Consider the following 19,143-nt stretch of genomic DNA (forward strand, 5'->3'; position numbering starts at 1 on the left):
ATTCCTTCAGTTCTTTCTTATGTAAGTAATTTCATTTTTATTCTCTAAAAGTGAGGAATGTCCTTGTCCATATTCCTGGTTTGATATACCAGGGTATAATCTAGCCAAATGAGTAGCTGTATTAGCCCACTCTGTAACCTGTAGCACCCTTTACAATGCCTGGCTGCTTTCAAAGGCTGCGCCTACATGACAGCCTAACCTTGAAATAATCTATGCAGTTTGCACTATGCAAATTGTGTCATTTCTTTTGAGTCAAGTTTGAAATAGGCTATTTCGGCATGTGGCACTGTCTAAACAGCACTACGTACCAAAATAAAGTGTTGTTTTGAGGCATCCCTGTATTCTTACAAGGATGAGTACAGGGATGCTGGAATACAAACCCGTTTTCTCAAAAACTGTACCACTGTATCCCAAAATAGCACCCACTGTGTAAACATAGCAAAGTGTATGCCACACCCAACTATGTTTCTCTCTGTGTGTGCTGCAGCCAGCCACACCTGAGCTCATATCAGCCTTAAAAATTACCTCAAGAAAACCCCATGTATCGCCCATCGCAGTTTTCCCACTTCCATCCCTCTAGTGTATCTCCTGTAGTGCCTAGCCCTCTGCTGGACAACGCAAATATATTAAATTCAATATTCCTTTAAGAGATTTATGAGCACAAAATTTGTTATTCCAAATGGAGTTACCCAGATACTTAATTTGAGCACGCTGGGCTAGATAAAACAACAAAACAAGTTCATTAACTACTAAGAGAGACTTTAAGCGAGCACAAGTAAAAAGGCATGCATGTTTCCAAAGCAAAATGGTAAAATGTTTGCTGGCACCTAATTTAACAAACTTTATTACTGTCCAAGCCAAGCTTTCTCACCACATTCGTTCAGCTCTTACTGAGCAAATTCTTGAAGTCAAAACCCCTCCACCCATTCCAATGGCTGCTTCCTTTGTCTCTTCAGGTGCAGTAATGTAATGAACAGAGAAAGAGGATCCATTGGTGTGTTTGTCCCTCCTTTTATAGTTTCAGCCCCCTCCCCACGCCCCCCTTGAAAAATATTTCCAGATGAGAAACAGGAGCCAGAAGTCTGCATGAAAGGATGTATCATCTTTTTTTTTTCCCCTACATGTTTCAGCTTCCTTTCTCTCCCCTTTCAGCTTGATGGCTTTATTTACTACTTATACGCAAATTTAAGTAAGCCCACATTCCTTTGTTTATGTCACACCTGTTTGACGAGACCCAGTTGAGCAGGAATCTGTAGTTGGAACATGTGTTAATGACAGTATACAGGGGACTTCAGTTATAATGGCACCAAACATATTTTACCTGGACAGTACTTACCTGCAAATAGAGTTTTTAAATGATACCTTGCAAGGTATACTTTGTACATGTATTATTACAATAGTGTTTAGGCTGGGAATACGGGGTGTATTCTGTCACAGCTGGCTAGCACTTTGGGACAACTGAAGACCATCTCCCACATAAATCTATATCACATTTTAGTCCAAGACAAGTACATGCTGAAAAAAGGCTTCGTAGATGTTTATGTACATACCTGGATAGTTCTATAATGGAGACACTTTCCATACAGCCAGTAAACTCCTAGACACTTGTGGGCTGAGACTGGAAGCTTCAATTAAAAAGCCTGGAAAATAACATCTTTGGCGCTACTTTGTTCAGTGCTACAAGCTCATTAGTAAAAAAAACTAACAGCAGGTCTACACTACCCTGGAAGATTGACCCACTCAGGGTAGATATTTTGGGGCTCAATTTTGTGCATCTAGTAGAAACATGTGACATCAACCTCTCAGGTCAAAGTCTACCCCTGTACTCCTCGTGAGACAAGAGGAGTAAGAGAGGTCAACAGGAGGAACTCTCCCATTGACCTTCCCCCATATAGACAGCCAAGTTAGCCGAGCACAAATATATTGGTTTTTAGCTACGCAATTGGTGTAGCTAAAATTGTGTATCTGTGGTCAACTTTCTTAGTCTAGTGTAGACATAGCTTAACGCTACTTACAGGAGAATATATCTACCCTGGTGAAAGACAGCACAGTAACTGAAGGCCTGGAGTTGACCGCATGAATCGGCAAGTATTAAAATATACAGTGGCTAAATTCTGCTCCCATTTTACACTGGTCTAATCCATTGAAGTTAACTGAGTTACCACAGATTTATACTGATGTCGTTGAGATCAAAGTCTATCCCTAACTGTGTACTGTTTGGCTAAATTATGATGAAAGGGTAAAGAGGAGATACAAGCCATCTGCAATTAGTTGGAAGGTGCAAACAGCAGGTTCTGATCTTTTACACAGAAGCAGCCCTGAAGTTGCTGAGAGATGGAGCTGAGGAAATGAAGACAAAAGAGAGATCCAAGGAGACTGAGAATACTTAAGGTGGTAATGGGGGTGGGGGATTTCACTAGGAAAGAAGCAACAACATTGCACAATCTAATATTTTGTCTTGATACGTGGAACAACTTCCCAGGGCTGAAATATTTCGTGCTGTGGAATAGTCTGTCAAAGACAGTAGTGGAAATGCCATCATTTAGGTCTTTTTCATGCTACTCTGAATAATAGGACATTTTCTAGTGCTTTAGTTTTCTAGTTTTTTTTCCCCCACAGGAAAATTGGGACTATAAGGTTTCCTTATGAAATCTCTGGAATTTGCCATTTCAGAAGAACAGGCTGTTTAGAATTTGGGGCCTTGCGCTTTGATCCAGAGCCCAAAGTTCCTGAAGCTTTTTAAATAAGTCAATTAAAGGTTTCAGAATAAAATCCCCAAACAAAACAGAAAGGGGAGAATCTAACCTGGATCAGTTCCTTCAGCCCTCGTCATTTTCATTGTGTTACATTGTTCCAAAGCAGGATTAATGGAGAAAACATATTGAAACAAAACAGTTCCCAAACAGGAACACACAAAGAAGTGTGACTGTCTGCAGTGAATCTGGTGTTTTACAGTTGTGGTCTTGGAGCTCTGCTGCAGTGTCAAGATATATTTATTAGCAAGATGATTATGCTTTGAGGTCATGTGTACCATACATTAATGATTGCTAAGCGGTATCCTAGTAATATGAAGGGTTATTTTCAGTACCTGTTCTCAAGTATACGTTTTGTCCATTTCATATCAGTTTTGGCTTCCTTAAGGAGCAAGTGTATCATCTCTGCACCTGAAATCAATACCACTGATCATGTTTGTTGTTTGTACCACTTCTAAATTGAGGATACTTTTATATGGACAAATAGAAAAGATAGGTCTCTTCCGGAAGAATTAAATGATGCATTTTGTAATGTAACACTGGTTAACAATCAGCAAAAGGTGCAGGAAAAGATATATGAGGATGGAGTTATAACACTGGAGCTGCGTCTACACGTGCACGCTACTTCGAAGTAGCGGCAGTAACTTCGAAATAGCGCCTGTCACGTCTACACGTGTTGGGCGCTATTTCGAAGTTGAAATCGACGTTAGGCGGCGAGACGTCGAAGTCGCTAACCCCATGAGGGGATGGGAATAGCGCCCTACTTCGACGTTCAACATCGAAGTAGGGACGTGTAGACGATCCGCGTCCCGCAACATCGAAATAGCGGGGTCCTCCATGGCGGCCATCAGCTGGGGGGTTGAGAGATACTCTCTCTCCAGCCCGTGCGGGGCTCTGTGGTCACCGTGGGCAGCAGCCCTTAGCCCAGGGCTTCTGGCTGCTGCTGCTGCAGCTGGGGGTCTATGCTGCATATACAGGGTCTGCAACTAGTTGTTGGCTCTGTGGATCTTGCACTGTTTAATGAAAGTGTGTCTGGGAGGGGCCCTTTAAGGGAGCGACTTGCTGTTGAGTCCGCCCCGTGACCCTGTCTGCAGCTGTGCCTGGCTCCCTTATTTCGATGTGTGCTACTTTGGCGTGTAGACGTTCCCTCGCTGTGCCTATTTCGATGTTGGGCTGAGCAACGTCGAAGTTGAACATCGACGTTGCCAGCCCTGGAGGACGTGTAGACGTTATTCATCGAAATAGCCTATTTCGATGTCGCAACATCGAAATAAGCTATTTCGAAGTTGGGTGCACGTGTAGACGTAGCCTGGAAGACCATGGGTTGTGTTTATTGTTCTAGGTGCAAGTGAAGAAATAGTATCTGTGTTAAGTTCCCACCTGGCTGAACATTAAAGTAGGAAAAGAAAAATAGTAGCATGGTTTCTAATGCACAGTCTGGTGGGCACATTTTTCATATTCTCATTAAACAGACTCCTTGAGCCATATGTTCCATTGTTTAGAAGTGTGAAATTAGCTATTGATCAAGGAAAACAAAATATAAATAAAAAGTTACTTTAGATCTATGATAGTAAAGAGGTAAGTAGGTAGACACTATTGTACATAGATGGATGGTCCCAAAGACCAAGTTGACACCAATTTGGAGCTTGAAAAATGCTATGGAAAGGTTGGGTATTAGTGTGATTTTTTTTTTAATCAAATGTTCTTTGACACTTGGCTTGGCTGGGAGTGATGTTCCAAATCTGCATTGTGGTCTTTAGTGCTTTATGGATGAGAAAAACAAAGGGGCACTGGGAAATAGTCAAAGCCCAAAATTTTGGCATTGATGTAGTTAAAGGATATGACACTGGATTGAGACTCAGGAGACCTGAGTTCTGGAACTGCTTCTGTCCCTGACTTGTTCTATGACCTACAGAGAGTCACTGTCAGTAACTTGTATTACTATATCACTGTCGAGGAGCCTAAGGCCACGTCTACATTACCATGAAGATGGACCCGCTCAGGTCCATAGGGTCTGAAAGTCGCTCATCAAGGCCAGAGCAAAGGATTATACAGTAACCAAGACATGAGATGATGACAGTCTGGGTGAGAGTTTTGTTTGTTTAGATTTTGAACTGTTTAGAGCAAGGACTATCTTTTGCTGTGTTTCTACACTGCCTCGATCTCAGCCAGGTCTTTGAAGCACTACCATAATGAAAATGACAACAGTAATAAAGTTTTGACTGATTTGAAGGTGGTTAGATTTTTGGCATCTGTATTTCAAACCCTATGGAAGTATTCCAATGGGATGGATAGATATATACTGTTTATATCAATATAATTTTCCATCGAGTGTCTAAGCTTTCATTTATAGTCATTGCTTTTTTGTTCTTCCTAGATGTGCTGTGTCCAAACATCCATGTGGAAGGAGATCGATTTAAACACACTAATGGAGAGACAGATGAAATCCCAGGTAATTCCAGAGATATCCCTTCTGCACTGCAGCTGAGAATTTCAATCCCAAAATATCGTAGGTCCTACTGAAATGGTCTGCCTTTGTTATGGTTTCCATGCATAGAATCATAGAATACTAGAACTGGAAAGGACCTCAAGAAGTCATCAAGTTTCCAGTCCCCTGCCCTCATGTCAGGACCAAGTGTCATGTATATTATCACTGTTAGATATTTATCCAACCTCTCCTTAAAGATCTCCAATGGTAGCGATTCTACAGTCACCCTAGTCAATGTATTCCAGTGCTTAACCACCCTGACAGTTAGGAAAATTATCTTGGCATTTCCTGTAATCTAATATATATCCAACAATGAGAAAGGTATTGAAAGAAGCAATGTTGGAGGAGAACTACTATTTGGTGGTGGGCAGAAAATGAAACATGAGGTTTTTGTGTTGTGATACAGCTGCAAATTAAAAGACCGGTGGAGCATGTCACAATAGAAATGTTAATGTAACGCATTACATATAGCCGTTTATGTGGTGACCCATGCTGCTAACTGAGAGATCTGTACAGAAGAATGACCACACTGGGCCAGTCCAAAGGCCCATCGAATCCAGCATCCCATCCTCTGACATATGCCAGGTGCACCAGAGGGAATGAACAGAACAGGTAATCAGGAAGTGATCCATTCCCTGTCACTTATTTGCAGCTTTTGTGAATCTATTCAATCTGTAAATGTTTTCTTGTCCCTAGATGTGATGGTGATGGATAACTAAAGAAATCAGTGGTGTATTATAGTGTGTCCAGGAAAGAGTTAACAAGCTGCTGTGGGTTCACTCAGCCCCTTCCCACTACACCTACAATGAGGCCATATCTACACTAGACCTTAAAGTCGACTGTAGATCTGCAACTCCAGCTATGGCAATGGAGTAGTTTAAATTGACTTTTATCTACAATTGACTTATCTGGCTGTCCTCACAGAGGAAGGTCAGTGGGAGAGTTTCTCCCTTACTCCTTCCGATACTGAGTACAGGGGTTGGCTGTTGACCCCTGAGAGTTTGATTTCTCATGTCCCCATTAGGTATGCAATATTGAACGCAGGACGATCGACCCTGATTGAGTCGATCTTCTGGGCAGTGGAGATATTCCCTAAGTGTCAGGCTTGAGACAAGATTAAAAAGGTGAGCTCTCTGAGCCAGGAGAGCACCTGGCAGCTTACAGTCAGTGAGAGAGAGACTGCTGTTTGCTGGAGCCTCTCTGAAGGAAAGCAGGCGCCAGACACAGAGCTAGTGTTTTGATATAGTACCAGTCACTTGCCTGCTGGTGCTGAGCAGGACTGCGCAAAGGGGCACCAGACAAGTGAAACACATTGTCTTTTCCACCAGCTCAGGGACCTAGCAGTGGTTTTCCAGAAGCTCAGGCATGAACGACTTGCAGAATGACTGTATGAATATGTAGGTACAATAACTAAAGCCACAAGAGTACTCATCTCCTGTGGAACAATCACACTAAATGAAGGGGATAACAGAGCCAGTAACACTAGAGCAATCTGGGGAGTTTGGTCTGGCTTTTCAGCGAGCTCTGGGACTGAGTCTGTCAGTCACAGGTGAGCATAATCAACAAGAAATCCTGTGGCACCTTATAGACTAACAGATATTTTGTAGCATAAGCTTTCGTGGGCAAAGACCCGCTTCATCAGATGCATGAATGGGAAGTTCCAGAGGAGGGTTTCAATATATGCGCTTATGAAAAGGAGGGATTCCCAGTCAAGGGGAGGACCAGAGTTGACAAAGTCAGTTCAGTCACGGAGGATGTGGCCTATTAGCAGCAGCTAATGTGGAGGTGTGAACAACAAGAGAAGAGAAACTGCTTTTGTAATTGGCCAGCCACTCTCAGTCTCTGTTCAATCCTTGGTTGATGGTGTCAAACTTGCAAATGAATTGCAGCTCTGTAGTTACTCTTTGGAGACTGTTTTTGAAGTTGTTGTTGTTGTTGTTGTTGTTGTTGTTGTAGGACTGCTACTTTTAAATCTGTTACTGAGTGTCCAGGGAGATTGAAGTGTTCTCCTACAGGTTTTTGTATGATACCATTCCTGATATCTGATTTGTGTCCATTTATTCTTTTAGCTAGAGACTGTCCAGTTTGGCCAATGTATATTGCAGTGGGGCATTGCTGGTATTTCATGGCGTATATTATATTAATAAATGTGCAGGTGAAAGAGCCCTGATGGTGTGGTTTCTCTTCTCTTGATGTTCACAGCTCCACATTAGCTACTGCTAATGGGCCACAACCTCCACGACTGAGCTGACTTTGTCAACTATGGCCCTCCTCTTGACTGGGACTCCCTCGTTTTCATAAACCTGTATATTTAAACCCTCCTCTGGAACTTCCTACTCATGCATCTGACAAAGCGGATCTTTGCCCACGAAAGTTTATGCACCAAAGTATCTGTTAGTCTATAAGGTGCCACAGGACTTACTGTTGTTTTTAAAGGTACAAACTGACTTGGCTACCCCTCTGATACATGTGCATAATGTGTGCATCTTTTATAGCTTACCCTTGGTTGCAAGAACTCCTGGAATTGAAAACTGTCCCAACAGGAAACTTCCGGGAATATTTGTGTCTGGTCACAGCTAAAGAGGTCGCTATCCAGGGCCAGGACATGTGAGGTGGTGTGAGGGAACAGGGAGAAGATTTGACAGCCCTGATAGTCACTGATGCTCATGTCATATGAGGACTCCTATTAGAGGGGTGTCAGCTCAGTCTGTGCCATTTTCCAGCTTGTTTGTAGTTTCCTCTAGATCTGTCAACACAGGGTAACAACAGCCTTCTTCTCCTGTGGGCTGCTCTTAAAGGCAATTCTCCCTAAATCAGTTCTGGCTTAATTTTTAATTTTTGCAGCACCTTCCCTGGCACTGACTAGGCAAATAGCCCCACTGATTAAATGCATCCCTTCACAGTGTAAGCTGCTGCTCATAATGAGCAAGAAATTGCACTCAATCCCTACATAGTATCGAATGGGTAGTCCTTCTCAACACACAGTTGTTACAAATGACAGCACATCCCCTCCATTATGGATCTGACTGATACAGTGGGTTACTGGTTTCATAAACCTCACCTTAGCCGTGTATGACTTGTGAGTGTATTTTCAGTTGATCACTGAAAAAACAAAACATCCCTTTTATTGACCACTTTGGGTCCCTTGCAGTAGTTCCCAGGTGAAATGAAGTTAGCTTTTAATGTTAACTCTTCTTTTACTCATCTTTCCTTGACTGGCACCAAATCAATATTCTGAATTTCCGCTTCACAGATGGCAGATGACTTAGTACTTCTGGCCAGATTGATAGCACAGAATACTCATTTACTAGGCCAGAGTCTCTCTTAAACCTAAAGTAAAAAGATTGCCAGTACTGTGTGGTAACTTCTCAACCAGATCATTAGAGTAACAGATTACAGCAATTTCTAGTTCCCCCACTCATCAAGATAATTCTTAGAAGTAACTAGACAGCTTTTCATACTTCAAAGTACCAAGGATTCCTTTCTCTTGCTGCGAGTCAACTCTTCTTTCTGGGATAGTATTGGACTCAAAGTTCCGGCATTCTGGTTTTGGAGACAGGTGAAGTATACGCAGGGTGGGTACAAATCAATTATTTTAAAAACCAGATCTGATTTTTTTTAATTCAAATACAATAAATTTTTCCTTTTAAAAAGAAACCTATCTAAAATTAAGCTCCAAACTTTTAGCAACATGAGTTAAGGCCTAAACTTATTAAAATGTATTAATAGTTACTTAAGTAAAAAGAAATAGTGTTTAAGCAGTATCAGTTTGCTGCCAAGTTAAGAGAAAGTCAGATCAGGTCACTGGAGGAAGTCACTGGCTAAGGCCCTGGAACCAGATGTTGTTGAAATGCTAAAGCACTTTTTGACAACAGTAGCCACAGGTGCTGTAAGTGTGGGTTCTGGGAGCACTGCCAGACCCACTAGCTTAATATGGTTTCCGTTATGTACGGGCTTTACAGTGACTCCTAGTACCTCCTACTATGAAAATTAATCCAGAACCCCTAGCAGTGGTCTCTTGTGTAGGTACAGGCTGAATATTTTCTTCATTTCAAGTTTATTCAACTCGTCCAGTGAAATGACTCGTTCATGTGAAGTTGAGAAACAATTTGGAATAGAAAAGGCTGGAAAGCTTTTCCCGCTTCTAATCTATAAATAAAACTGAATGTGAGAAGAGAGCTACTCATTCTAAAATCTTGCACATGATGACAGCAATCGGACCAGTTCACTCGCTGAAGGCATTATTTCCTTTGTGTGATAAAACCAACTGGTTTTAAATGCAGAACATATTTTGATAAACTTTTTTCACTTTTATACCCAACACATTTAAGATAGAGGCTGACCCTCCCTTATCTGGCACCGTTCAGATCGGACTGGTCCAGAATAAGGGAGTTTACTGTGTGAACCAGTAATTTGAGAGGTGAAGCAGAGATTTGTCTGCACACAGGAACAGCATGCCATGATGCAGTATAAAACCGCAGTGATTGTGGGGCAGGGGCCTTGGAAATAGATCACGCTAGTTAAATTTAAATAAATTCTTTGCAATAGCACTTAATGAAGGCTGCCATAAAGACAATCAGGAAAGGGTGAGGGGAGATAGTAACAAAGAGAAGCAGCAAGAGACACTGGGAATGAAGCAGTGCAGCTATTTAACAGAGGACAGTAACTGTGCATGATACTTTAGTATTATTTACTTTAGTTCAGGGTGAAGACATAAAGAATACCTCACACAATAGAAAATATAAAGTAAATTTAGGAAGGAAGAATAGGGTCAGGTCTGGAGAGTAGGGAAAACGTTTATTACAGTAAGGCTATGCCTACACTAGCCACCGACTTTCGAAAGGGGGATGCTAGTAAGACAATTCCAGATATGCTAATGAGGTGCTCCATGAATATGCAGCACCTCATTAGCATAATAGCAGCCACAGCAATTCAAAAATGCTGCTTTTGAATCATGCGCCGCTTTGTGTAGACAGGGGCCTTTCAAAAGCACCCCCCAGTCTTCAAAAGCGACTTATTCCTAAAACCAAATAGGAATAAGGAGCTTTCGAAGACTGGAGGGTCCTTTCGAAAAGCCCCCATTCACATGGGCCGTGCATGATTCAAAAGTGGCATTTTGGAATTGCTGAGGCTGCTATTATGTTAATGAGGTGCTGCATATTCATGGCGGCACCTCATTAGCATGTCCTGAAGTGTCTCATTAGCATCCTCCTTTTGAAGGGCGGGGGCTAGTGTAGGCATAGCTTAAGTGTCAAGGGATTTAATAGCACCTAATACTAGTTTTTAGGCAATGTATAAACATGAAATCATTCTCACACTATCCCTATGTATAATTTTTATTATCAGATGGGAAAACTAAGATAAAAGCTGTTAAGCAACACCTGCATCTGACGAAGTGGGTCTTTGCCCACGAGAGCTTATGCTCATACATTTCTGTTAGTCTATAAGGTGCCACAGGACCCCTCGTTGCTTTTGCATGCCCTAAATTGTTAGTCAAACTTTGGACTTCCTGGCTGTCATACTCAGTACCTCTAACTATTATTTAGTCCTGATCCTGTTTCCTTGGGATAGCTGAGAGAGTCACAGCTATAAAGCAACTTGGTGATGATGTAATAAGATGACCTGCCTCTTGCACATTATGATGCTGCAATATCATAGTACAATGCGTTGGCACATGCACTATTCTAGGTGTTACCAAACAAAGTGGCTTCCTGCAGCTCCAAAACTTGTGTTTGGATCATTTAGGCTTTGTCTTCATTTGTCCCCTCCTTCAAAGGAGACATGGTAATCAGGGTGATGGGAGATGACTAATGAAGTGCTGTGATGCATATGCAGAAGTTCTTCAGGCAAATTCTCCCCCGCAGCAACTTTGGAGTGTCAAACTTCAAAGTGCCGGCATGCCATGTAGCCATGGGCACTTCGAAGTGCCTACACTTCTTCAAAGTGCCTTTACTCCCCAAAATTTTGATGAGTAAAGTCACTTTGAAGTAGCATGGGCACTTTGAGGAGCCTGCAGCTACATGGCATGCCGGCACTTTGAAATTTGACACTCAGAAGTGGCCGCAGGGGAGAATTTGCCTAATGAACTCCTGCATATGCATCACAGCACTTCACTAGTAATCTCCCATCACCCTGATTACCATGTCCCCTTCGAAGAAGGGGGCAAATGTAGAAGTTGCCTTAATGTATTCTAAGATAGGCCCACAGATTATGGGATCAGCCTAATGAAAGCTGAAAGGGAAAGCTGACTGTGGACAAATTCAGACTGGAAATAAGGCATATACATTTTTACAGTGAGGGTAAACAACCATTTACCAAAGTCTGTGGTAGGTTTTAAAATCAAGATCGAATGTGTTTCTGTAATACAGGGTTGGACCCAATAGATGAATACAGCTGGACTGCTTGGTGATAATGGCCATAATATAACTAAAATTTAACATGCCTGTGGTGTGGAAACCACGATAGCAGCCCAACAAGGAGGCATTTAATTTCAGAAAAGGGGACTGCAAAACATGAGTAAGTTAGTTAGATAAATTTAAAAGTGCAGTGCCATAATTAAATTCCTGCAAGCTGCATGGCAACTTTTTAAAGACAACATAATAGAGGCTCAACTTACATTTATACTCCAAATTAAAACAAAAATAAGAAAACGAAAAATGTGCCATCTTGGGTAAATAACGAAGTAAAAGAAGCAATGAGAGGCAAAATAAGGCTTCCTTTAAAAGGTGGAAGTTAAATCCTACTGAGGAAAATAGCAACATAAATCCTGGCAAATGAAATGTAAAAACATAATTAGGAGGGCTAAAAAGGAATTTGGCAAACAGCTAGCTAAAGATTCAAATTAATAGCAAACAATTTTAATTACATCAGAAGCAGAAAGCTGCTAAATAACCAGTGGGGCCACTGGCCAATCAAGATGTGACAGAACACAAGGATGATTTGGCCATTGAGGAGAATCTAAATGAATAATTTTCATAAGTTTTCTTAAGGATGTGAGGGAGATTCCCAAACCTGAACCATTCTTTTTAGGTGACAGCTGAAGAACTGTCCCAGATTGAGGTGTCATTAAAGGAGGTTTAGGAACAATCTGATAAATTGAACAATAAGAAGTCACCGGTATTAGATGGCCTTCACCCAAGAGTTCTGAAGGAACTCAAATGAGGATTCTCAGGATTACTAACTGTGGTTTATAGCCTATCCTTTAAATTAGCTTCTGTACCCAATAAGTGGAAGATAATCATTTCGACACCAATTTTTAAAGGGCTCCAGAGATGATCCTGTCATTCACAGTCCAGTGAGCCTGACTTCAACGCTGGGCAAATTGGTTGAAACTAAAGACCAAAATTGTCACACACATAGAAGTATATAATTTGTTGGGGGAAAAGTCAACATGATTTTTTGTAAAGGGAAATCATGCTTCACCAATCTACTAAAATTCTTTTAGCAGGGGCAGCAAGCAGATAATGTACTTAGATTTTCAGAAACCCTTTGACAAGGCCCATCACCAAAGGCTCTTAAGCAATGTAAGCTGTCATGGGTAAGAAGAAAGTTGCTCTCATGGATTCCTACATGGTTAAAAGAGTAAGAGTAAATGTGCACTTTCACAATGGAGAGCAGTAACTAGCTGTGTTCCTCAAGGAACTCTTCTAGGACCAGTATGATCCAACATATTCATAAATATCTGAAAAAGGGGTAGACAGTGAAAAGGTAAAAATCGCTGATGATACTGACCTATTCAAGATAGTGAAGACCAAAGCAAACTCTGGAAAAAGCTATAACAGGGTCTCACAAAACTCGGGCAACAAAATAGCCGATGAAATTAAGTGTTGATAAATGCAAAGTAGCCTACACTGGAAAACAAAACTGCAACTATATATACCACATCCATTTCCAAATATATATATATATATATATATATATATATATATATTAGCTGTTACCACTCCAGAGAGAGCTAGAGAGCTCTTGGAGTCATTGTGGATAGTTCTCTGAAAACATCCACTCAGTGTACAGAGATAGTCAAAAAAAGTGAACAGGATGTTGGGAAACAATGAGAAAGGAGTAGACAATTAGATAGCACTAATTAGGTATTTTCTAACTCAGTCTGTGGTATGTCCTCATCTTCAATACTGTGTGCAAATGTGGTTCCCTCATCTTAGGAAAGATAAAATGGATTTGGAAAAAGGTTCAGAGAAGTGTTTAGGGGTGTGGAACAGCTTCTATATGAACAGAGATTAAGATTGGGACTTTTTCATCTTGGAAAAAAATAAGGGGTGTTTATAACTGGGGGTTGTAAAATCATGACTGGTATAGAGAAAATGAAAAAGGAAATATGTACTTGTAACACAGGAACCAGGGATCACAGAATGGAACTGATACATGACAGGTTTAAAAGAATTAAAAGGAAGTATTTCTTCATACAACACACTGTCAGCCTGTGGATCTCCTTGTCAGAGTATGCTTTGAAGGCCAAGATTATAATAGGGATTAAAAAAGAACAATGTATGTGCATGAGGGATAGGTGCACCAATGGCTATTAGCCAGGATTGGTGGGGATGACACCCTGAGTCTGTTTGCCAGAAGGTGGGAATAGGTGACAAGGGATGGATCACGTGATGGTTACTTCTGGGGCACTGTCTTCTGACAGCAGCTGATACCAAGATGTTGGGCTAATAGATCGTTGTTTTGACCCAGCCCGGCTGCTTGTATGTTCCTATATAGACTTAAAGATTGATGAGTTAACTGATTACTGATTAATCTCTTAAACTGTGTCCACCCTACACAGTTTCGTTGACAGAAGAGGTCTTCTGGTGACAAAACTAGGGATCATCCCCACTACAAATGCGTTATGTTGAAAATCTGTCAACAGAACACAGCAGTTTTCTCAGCAAGTTTGTGCCCTGACCATATGAGGTATAACGTCTCTGTAGACAGATTCTGTCTGCAAAAAAATTATGTAGACACCCCAGGGGGCCCACTGGTGACAGAGAGGGGTTCCGCTTCACTGGGCTGCCCTGTTTGCAGTGCTTCCAGTTGGCTGTTTTGTCAACAGAGGGCTGGGCAGTCTGGCCACTCTCTGTCAGCAGCGGGTGTTGATGGGGAGCCTGTATTAGGTGTGGATGTATTCTGTAGACAGATGTTCCATCAGGAAATATATATTGACAGCAACTTCTGATGACAGAGCTCTGTAGTGTAGACACAGCTTCAGACTGCATTTAAACATGCAGTCTCCTGAGAGCTACAGCATCAGGAATATTAGTAGTAGTAAGAGACTTTCAGATCAGATGAGAAACAGTTCCAATTTATTAAAATTTCCTTTTATTAACAATTCCATAAAGAGACTAACAGTCCTACCAATACTAAAAACACAAATGCGGATGGAGAACTAGAGGCATTTAACGCTATGACCAATAGTACTGCTGCCTCACATGTCCTGTGTGGAAACTCCTCCCCGCTTTCCCGAGAATGTCAGTCATTAGTCTCCTGATCATTGTCATTGCCTGTGCTTGTCATCCTGGCATCTCCCCAGGAGTTTCTTCTCCACCAACACGTAGACTAGGTAACACCTTTTCTTATGAGAGGCCCTTGTGCCTGCTAAGGCTCAAACATATAGATAAAAAGGTCAACCCATATTTTTCCTATTTATATTTCTGCACTCCCTAAATTTTTAAGCACTCCTCTTTTCATTGTATCAGAGAGGTAGCTGTGTTAGTCTGTATCTTTGAGAACAACAAGAAGTCCTGTGGTACCTTATAGACTAACAGATATTTTGGAGAATAAGATTTCGTAGGCAAAGACCCGTTTTATCAGATGCATCTGATGAAGTGGGTCTTTGCCCATGAAAGCTTATGCTCCAAAATATCTGTTAGTCTGTAAGGTACCACAGGACTTCTTGTTCTCCTCTTTTCATAGGTTATCCTTGTAGTCCCCCCAACTTTTTTTTTAAAAGCATCTGCATAGGCAATAATATGGTAACCTATGTTGACAGCAAAATTTCTCATGAGGTTGCAATTCAGTGTGTTGCGGTCTAGACAGGTATATTGTGACATGGTTCCTCAGTCACCCACTGGCACATTTTTATTGCAGTCTTTTAACTTTACTGATACAGGGTTATTCCTAGGTCGTATACTTAAGTCACCTTCCTTAAGCCCAAAACCTAATATGGTTCAGCTGAAATCTTACAGGCTTTAACTTATAGATTTTGCAATATTGCCTTACTTTACTCATATACTTAATATACACTTCTTACTTATAAATGATTGTCAAGCTTACGCTCATGTGATCCTATCCTGCTTAAACCTACCCATCACACTTTAATTAATTATACTTATCCACAACAATATATGCTCTGTTAAATAAGATAATTGGCTACAGCTAGACCACTCAGGAATTCTTTTGGTGATGTTCTGTGGTCTATGTTATGTAAGAGGTTGCCTGAGGAGGTCTGATGAGCAATTAAACAAATGAAGAACAATGAAGCTCCAGCTGCTGTGGGCATAGCAGCTGCAAGTGACAGGGGATGGGGAAAACACTGTCTGAGAAACTTCCTTTGCTGCTGCTCCTCAGAATCTGGCTTTGTAAAGAAATCCACTCTGGCACACATGACATGAGGACCTTGGACCTAGTGGCTGGGTTGGCCCTGCATGCAGGTCCTGGTACAGGGCTCAGTAGCCAAGCAAGTCCTTGGGCCAAAAGCAGATCTCTGAGGGCACCGCAGGCCTGGTGGCTGGAACACCAAACAACAAGGGCATGGGGCCAGTGGACAGGAACCTGGGCAGCAGGAGCATGTGGCTTGGATGCCCAAAACCTGGTGCTGTTGCAATACACCCCCCTCTATTTCCTGCCCCTATGAGATTACTGAGTTGCCTGCTCCCACTCATAGAAGTAGTAGTTCCAGAGCCTGGTGTCTTCAGACCATCACATGGTTCCAGTGACACAATTTTCATAGCCAGGTAGATCCAGGAAAATGTCAATGACACCGGGGTAGTATATTGCCCTTATCAATTTGACCAATAGCATTGATATGGTGAACCATGAGACAGTGTGGAAAATCATGTGAAAAGTTGGCTGCCTAAGCAAAGTTAACGCCATAGTAAGACCCCTCCATAAGCAGATGGCTGCCTCCATCTTATGTAGTGTCTCTAACTCTGAGCCCTTTTTCATCTGAACTGGTGTAAACTAAGACTGTGTGCCGGTGGCACCCTCTTTTCTTCATTGTTTTAGCATCTATGAAACTGTTAATCCAAGACCATCTACCACAGGGAACTGGCATTCAATATTAGACTCACAGCAACTTCTTTAACCTCTCTCATCTCCATGTGAGAACTAAATTAATATCAACAGTGACACCCAAAATCCAGTACGTGGATGATTGTGTTGTAGCTCTACGCTCAAAGGAGGATCTATGAACAACTGTCAGTTGATTCTCTGGAGCTTCTGGAGCTTATAAAGGCCCAGTGCTGACTCTGAACTTTGTCCAAACAGAAGTTCTCCACCAGCCAGCTCCTGGTCAGTCACACCCAGAAAGGAAGATCTACACTGATGAAGACGAACTGGAAAATGTGGAATACTTCACCTATTTTGGCAGCCATCCCTCACAGATTGCAGACATAGATGTTGAGATTCAGCATAGAATCTGCTGTGCCAGTCTTGCTTTTGGTAGGCAGCCTCACTAGGTGTTCACCAAGCACAGCGTCAGAACATTCGTTAAGCTTTTAGTTTATAAAGCGCTGTTAATCTCCACTCTCCTCTGTGGCTGAGAGGCTTGGGTGACCCATAGAAAATACCAGAAAAACCTGGAATGCCAGCACAAGCACTTGCTTCAGAAGATCCTCAACATAAAATAGGAGCATCACCAAACAAATGTCAATATCCTTACAGAGGCCAACATCCTCTGTGTTGAGGCCCAGACTATTCAGCACGCGTCGATGTGGAGCAGACGCTGTGTGTATGCTTGACGCACGCTTAACGAAACAAGTGCTGCATGCCCAACATGCCAAAAAAAGGGAAATGGAGAGGCAAAAGCAAAAACTTGAAAGACATCCTCATGATAAACATCAAGAAATTTGGCATTGGTACAACACACTGGGAGACAGAGAAGATACACTGCACACTTCAAGAGACAAGAAGATTCCTGTTTATGAACACCAAAGATTTCAGTGGAGCTTCAAGAATTAATTCATCCCAATTCCTTTATAAGTGAAAGCACTCTGTGCTGTGGTGGCACTGCAGAGAAACATCCAGGCTGGCTGCCTTCTGGGTTGTACTCTAATACTAACCACAGGAGCCTAATTGGAGACTCTCTTCCCCACAACCGAAATCTCTGGGCACAAACAAGCCGAACACCACTCTCTACTTATTTATAACTCAGTCGAGGATGTTTGGGCATTGTACTGCAGAAGCACTACAAGACTGTAAAACCCAGTTGCCTACAATTATAGGAGAAATGACTGTCAGCACTTCTCTGGTGTCCAGTGGTCAGCAGACTAGGGTTTGAATTCCGAAGATGCCCATGACTCACCAGCTAATTATGATATTGTTCAAACTATGTAATTGGACACTGATGCACGTCTTGGCAGAAGGGAAGAAGAGTATGTATACCAGCATACCAGGGCTCCTTGAGGAGAAGAGCCTCACTCGGCTGAGGCAAAGTTGACTGCAGTGCAAAGTGGCTCATTTCAGCGTTCAGGGGATCCGAGTGTGACATTAGCTTTTACCCTCCCTTTGCACTCTGCACTGGAAATTGCCAATATCCTAGGCTTCTTAGGCAATCCCCTGGGGAGGGAAACAAAGCATACTAGAGTAGTGAGAGAAGTCTGTAACACATTGATTTGAGCATTGGCTCCTGAACCTAGGGTTGTGAGCTCAATCCCTGAGGAAGCCATTTTGGGGTCTAGGGCAAATAGATTCATTTTAAAAAAAAAATCTGACGGGGATGGTACTTGGTCCTGCCAAGAGAGCAGGGGACTGGACTCAGTGATCTCCTGGGGCCCCTTCCCACTCTGTGAGATGTGTGTGTGTATCCTGGGCTGCATATAGTAGATGCACAAGCACAGTGTTTGGCAGCTAGACTACGTACATGTGGTCAGGGTGTAGCTAGCAATTTGTATAGGCAGACCCTGTCCAGTCTGTTTCCCCTTCCCTCTCCCCACCCACCCCTGGTGGATCGTCTGTCACACCAGACGTGATGACTAACCACTGATTTATGAAGTTGTATCTGAGCTGAATGTTTATAGCATACAACTTTGAATATAAAGAGTTTTAGACTGTAAAATGGCTCTTTTCATGATTTGCCAACATTTTTGGGATTTTTTAATATCTTCCAATCTCTCTCCAAGCCATGTGAGGTAGGGAAATAATTGTCACATTTTGCAAGTGAGGAGAACTGAGGCACATATGTGATATCTCCAAATTCACACACTGAAGCAGAGTATGTCTTGACAGCCATGTGACATTAATGGATTTTAAGATGAACATGCAAAATATTATTTCAGCCACTGTTCTATGTTTGCACTAAATCTTGGGCACAATGGGACAATTGAGAGATACCTGTCTCATAGAACTGGAAGGGACCTTTGGAAGTCATCGAGTCCAGTCTTCTGCACTCAGACCAGATTTTTTTAAAAATGTATTTGCCCCAGATCCCTAAGTGGCCCCCACAAGAATTGAACTCACAACCCCGGGTTGAGCAGTCCAAAGCTCAGATCACTGATCTAGCCCTCTATTGAAAACTTATAATTCACTGATTCTGCTTTTACTGCTTATATGCTTGTATCATTTTTTATGCTGGAGCAGTAAGTATTGGCTCTGTACTTTCATTTGAAATTTCAGTTCTGGGAAGCCTCAATAGGAGGCTTGGCAACATAATGTGAAAGGTTCCTAGACAAGTGACGCAGTACTTGA

At 42.0% G+C, this 19,143-nt stretch overlaps 1 protein-coding gene across 1 annotated transcript in view; it reads left to right on the top strand.

The window, feature by feature from the left end:
- The window catches only part of COL22A1 (collagen type XXII alpha 1 chain), a 263,941-nt gene that overhangs the window by 48,676 nt on the left and 196,122 nt on the right, over positions 1 to 19,143 (top strand). The window contains exon 3 of the mRNA XM_074984490.1: positions 5,131 to 5,205. Coding sequence (XP_074840591.1) covers positions 5,131 to 5,205 — 75 coding nt within the window. The remainder of the gene's footprint in view (positions 1 to 5,130; positions 5,206 to 19,143) is intronic.

This window comes from Carettochelys insculpta, chromosome 2 (assembly GCF_033958435.1).
Source record: "Carettochelys insculpta isolate YL-2023 chromosome 2, ASM3395843v1, whole genome shotgun sequence".
NCBI lineage: Eukaryota > Metazoa > Chordata > Testudines > Carettochelyidae > Carettochelys > Carettochelys insculpta.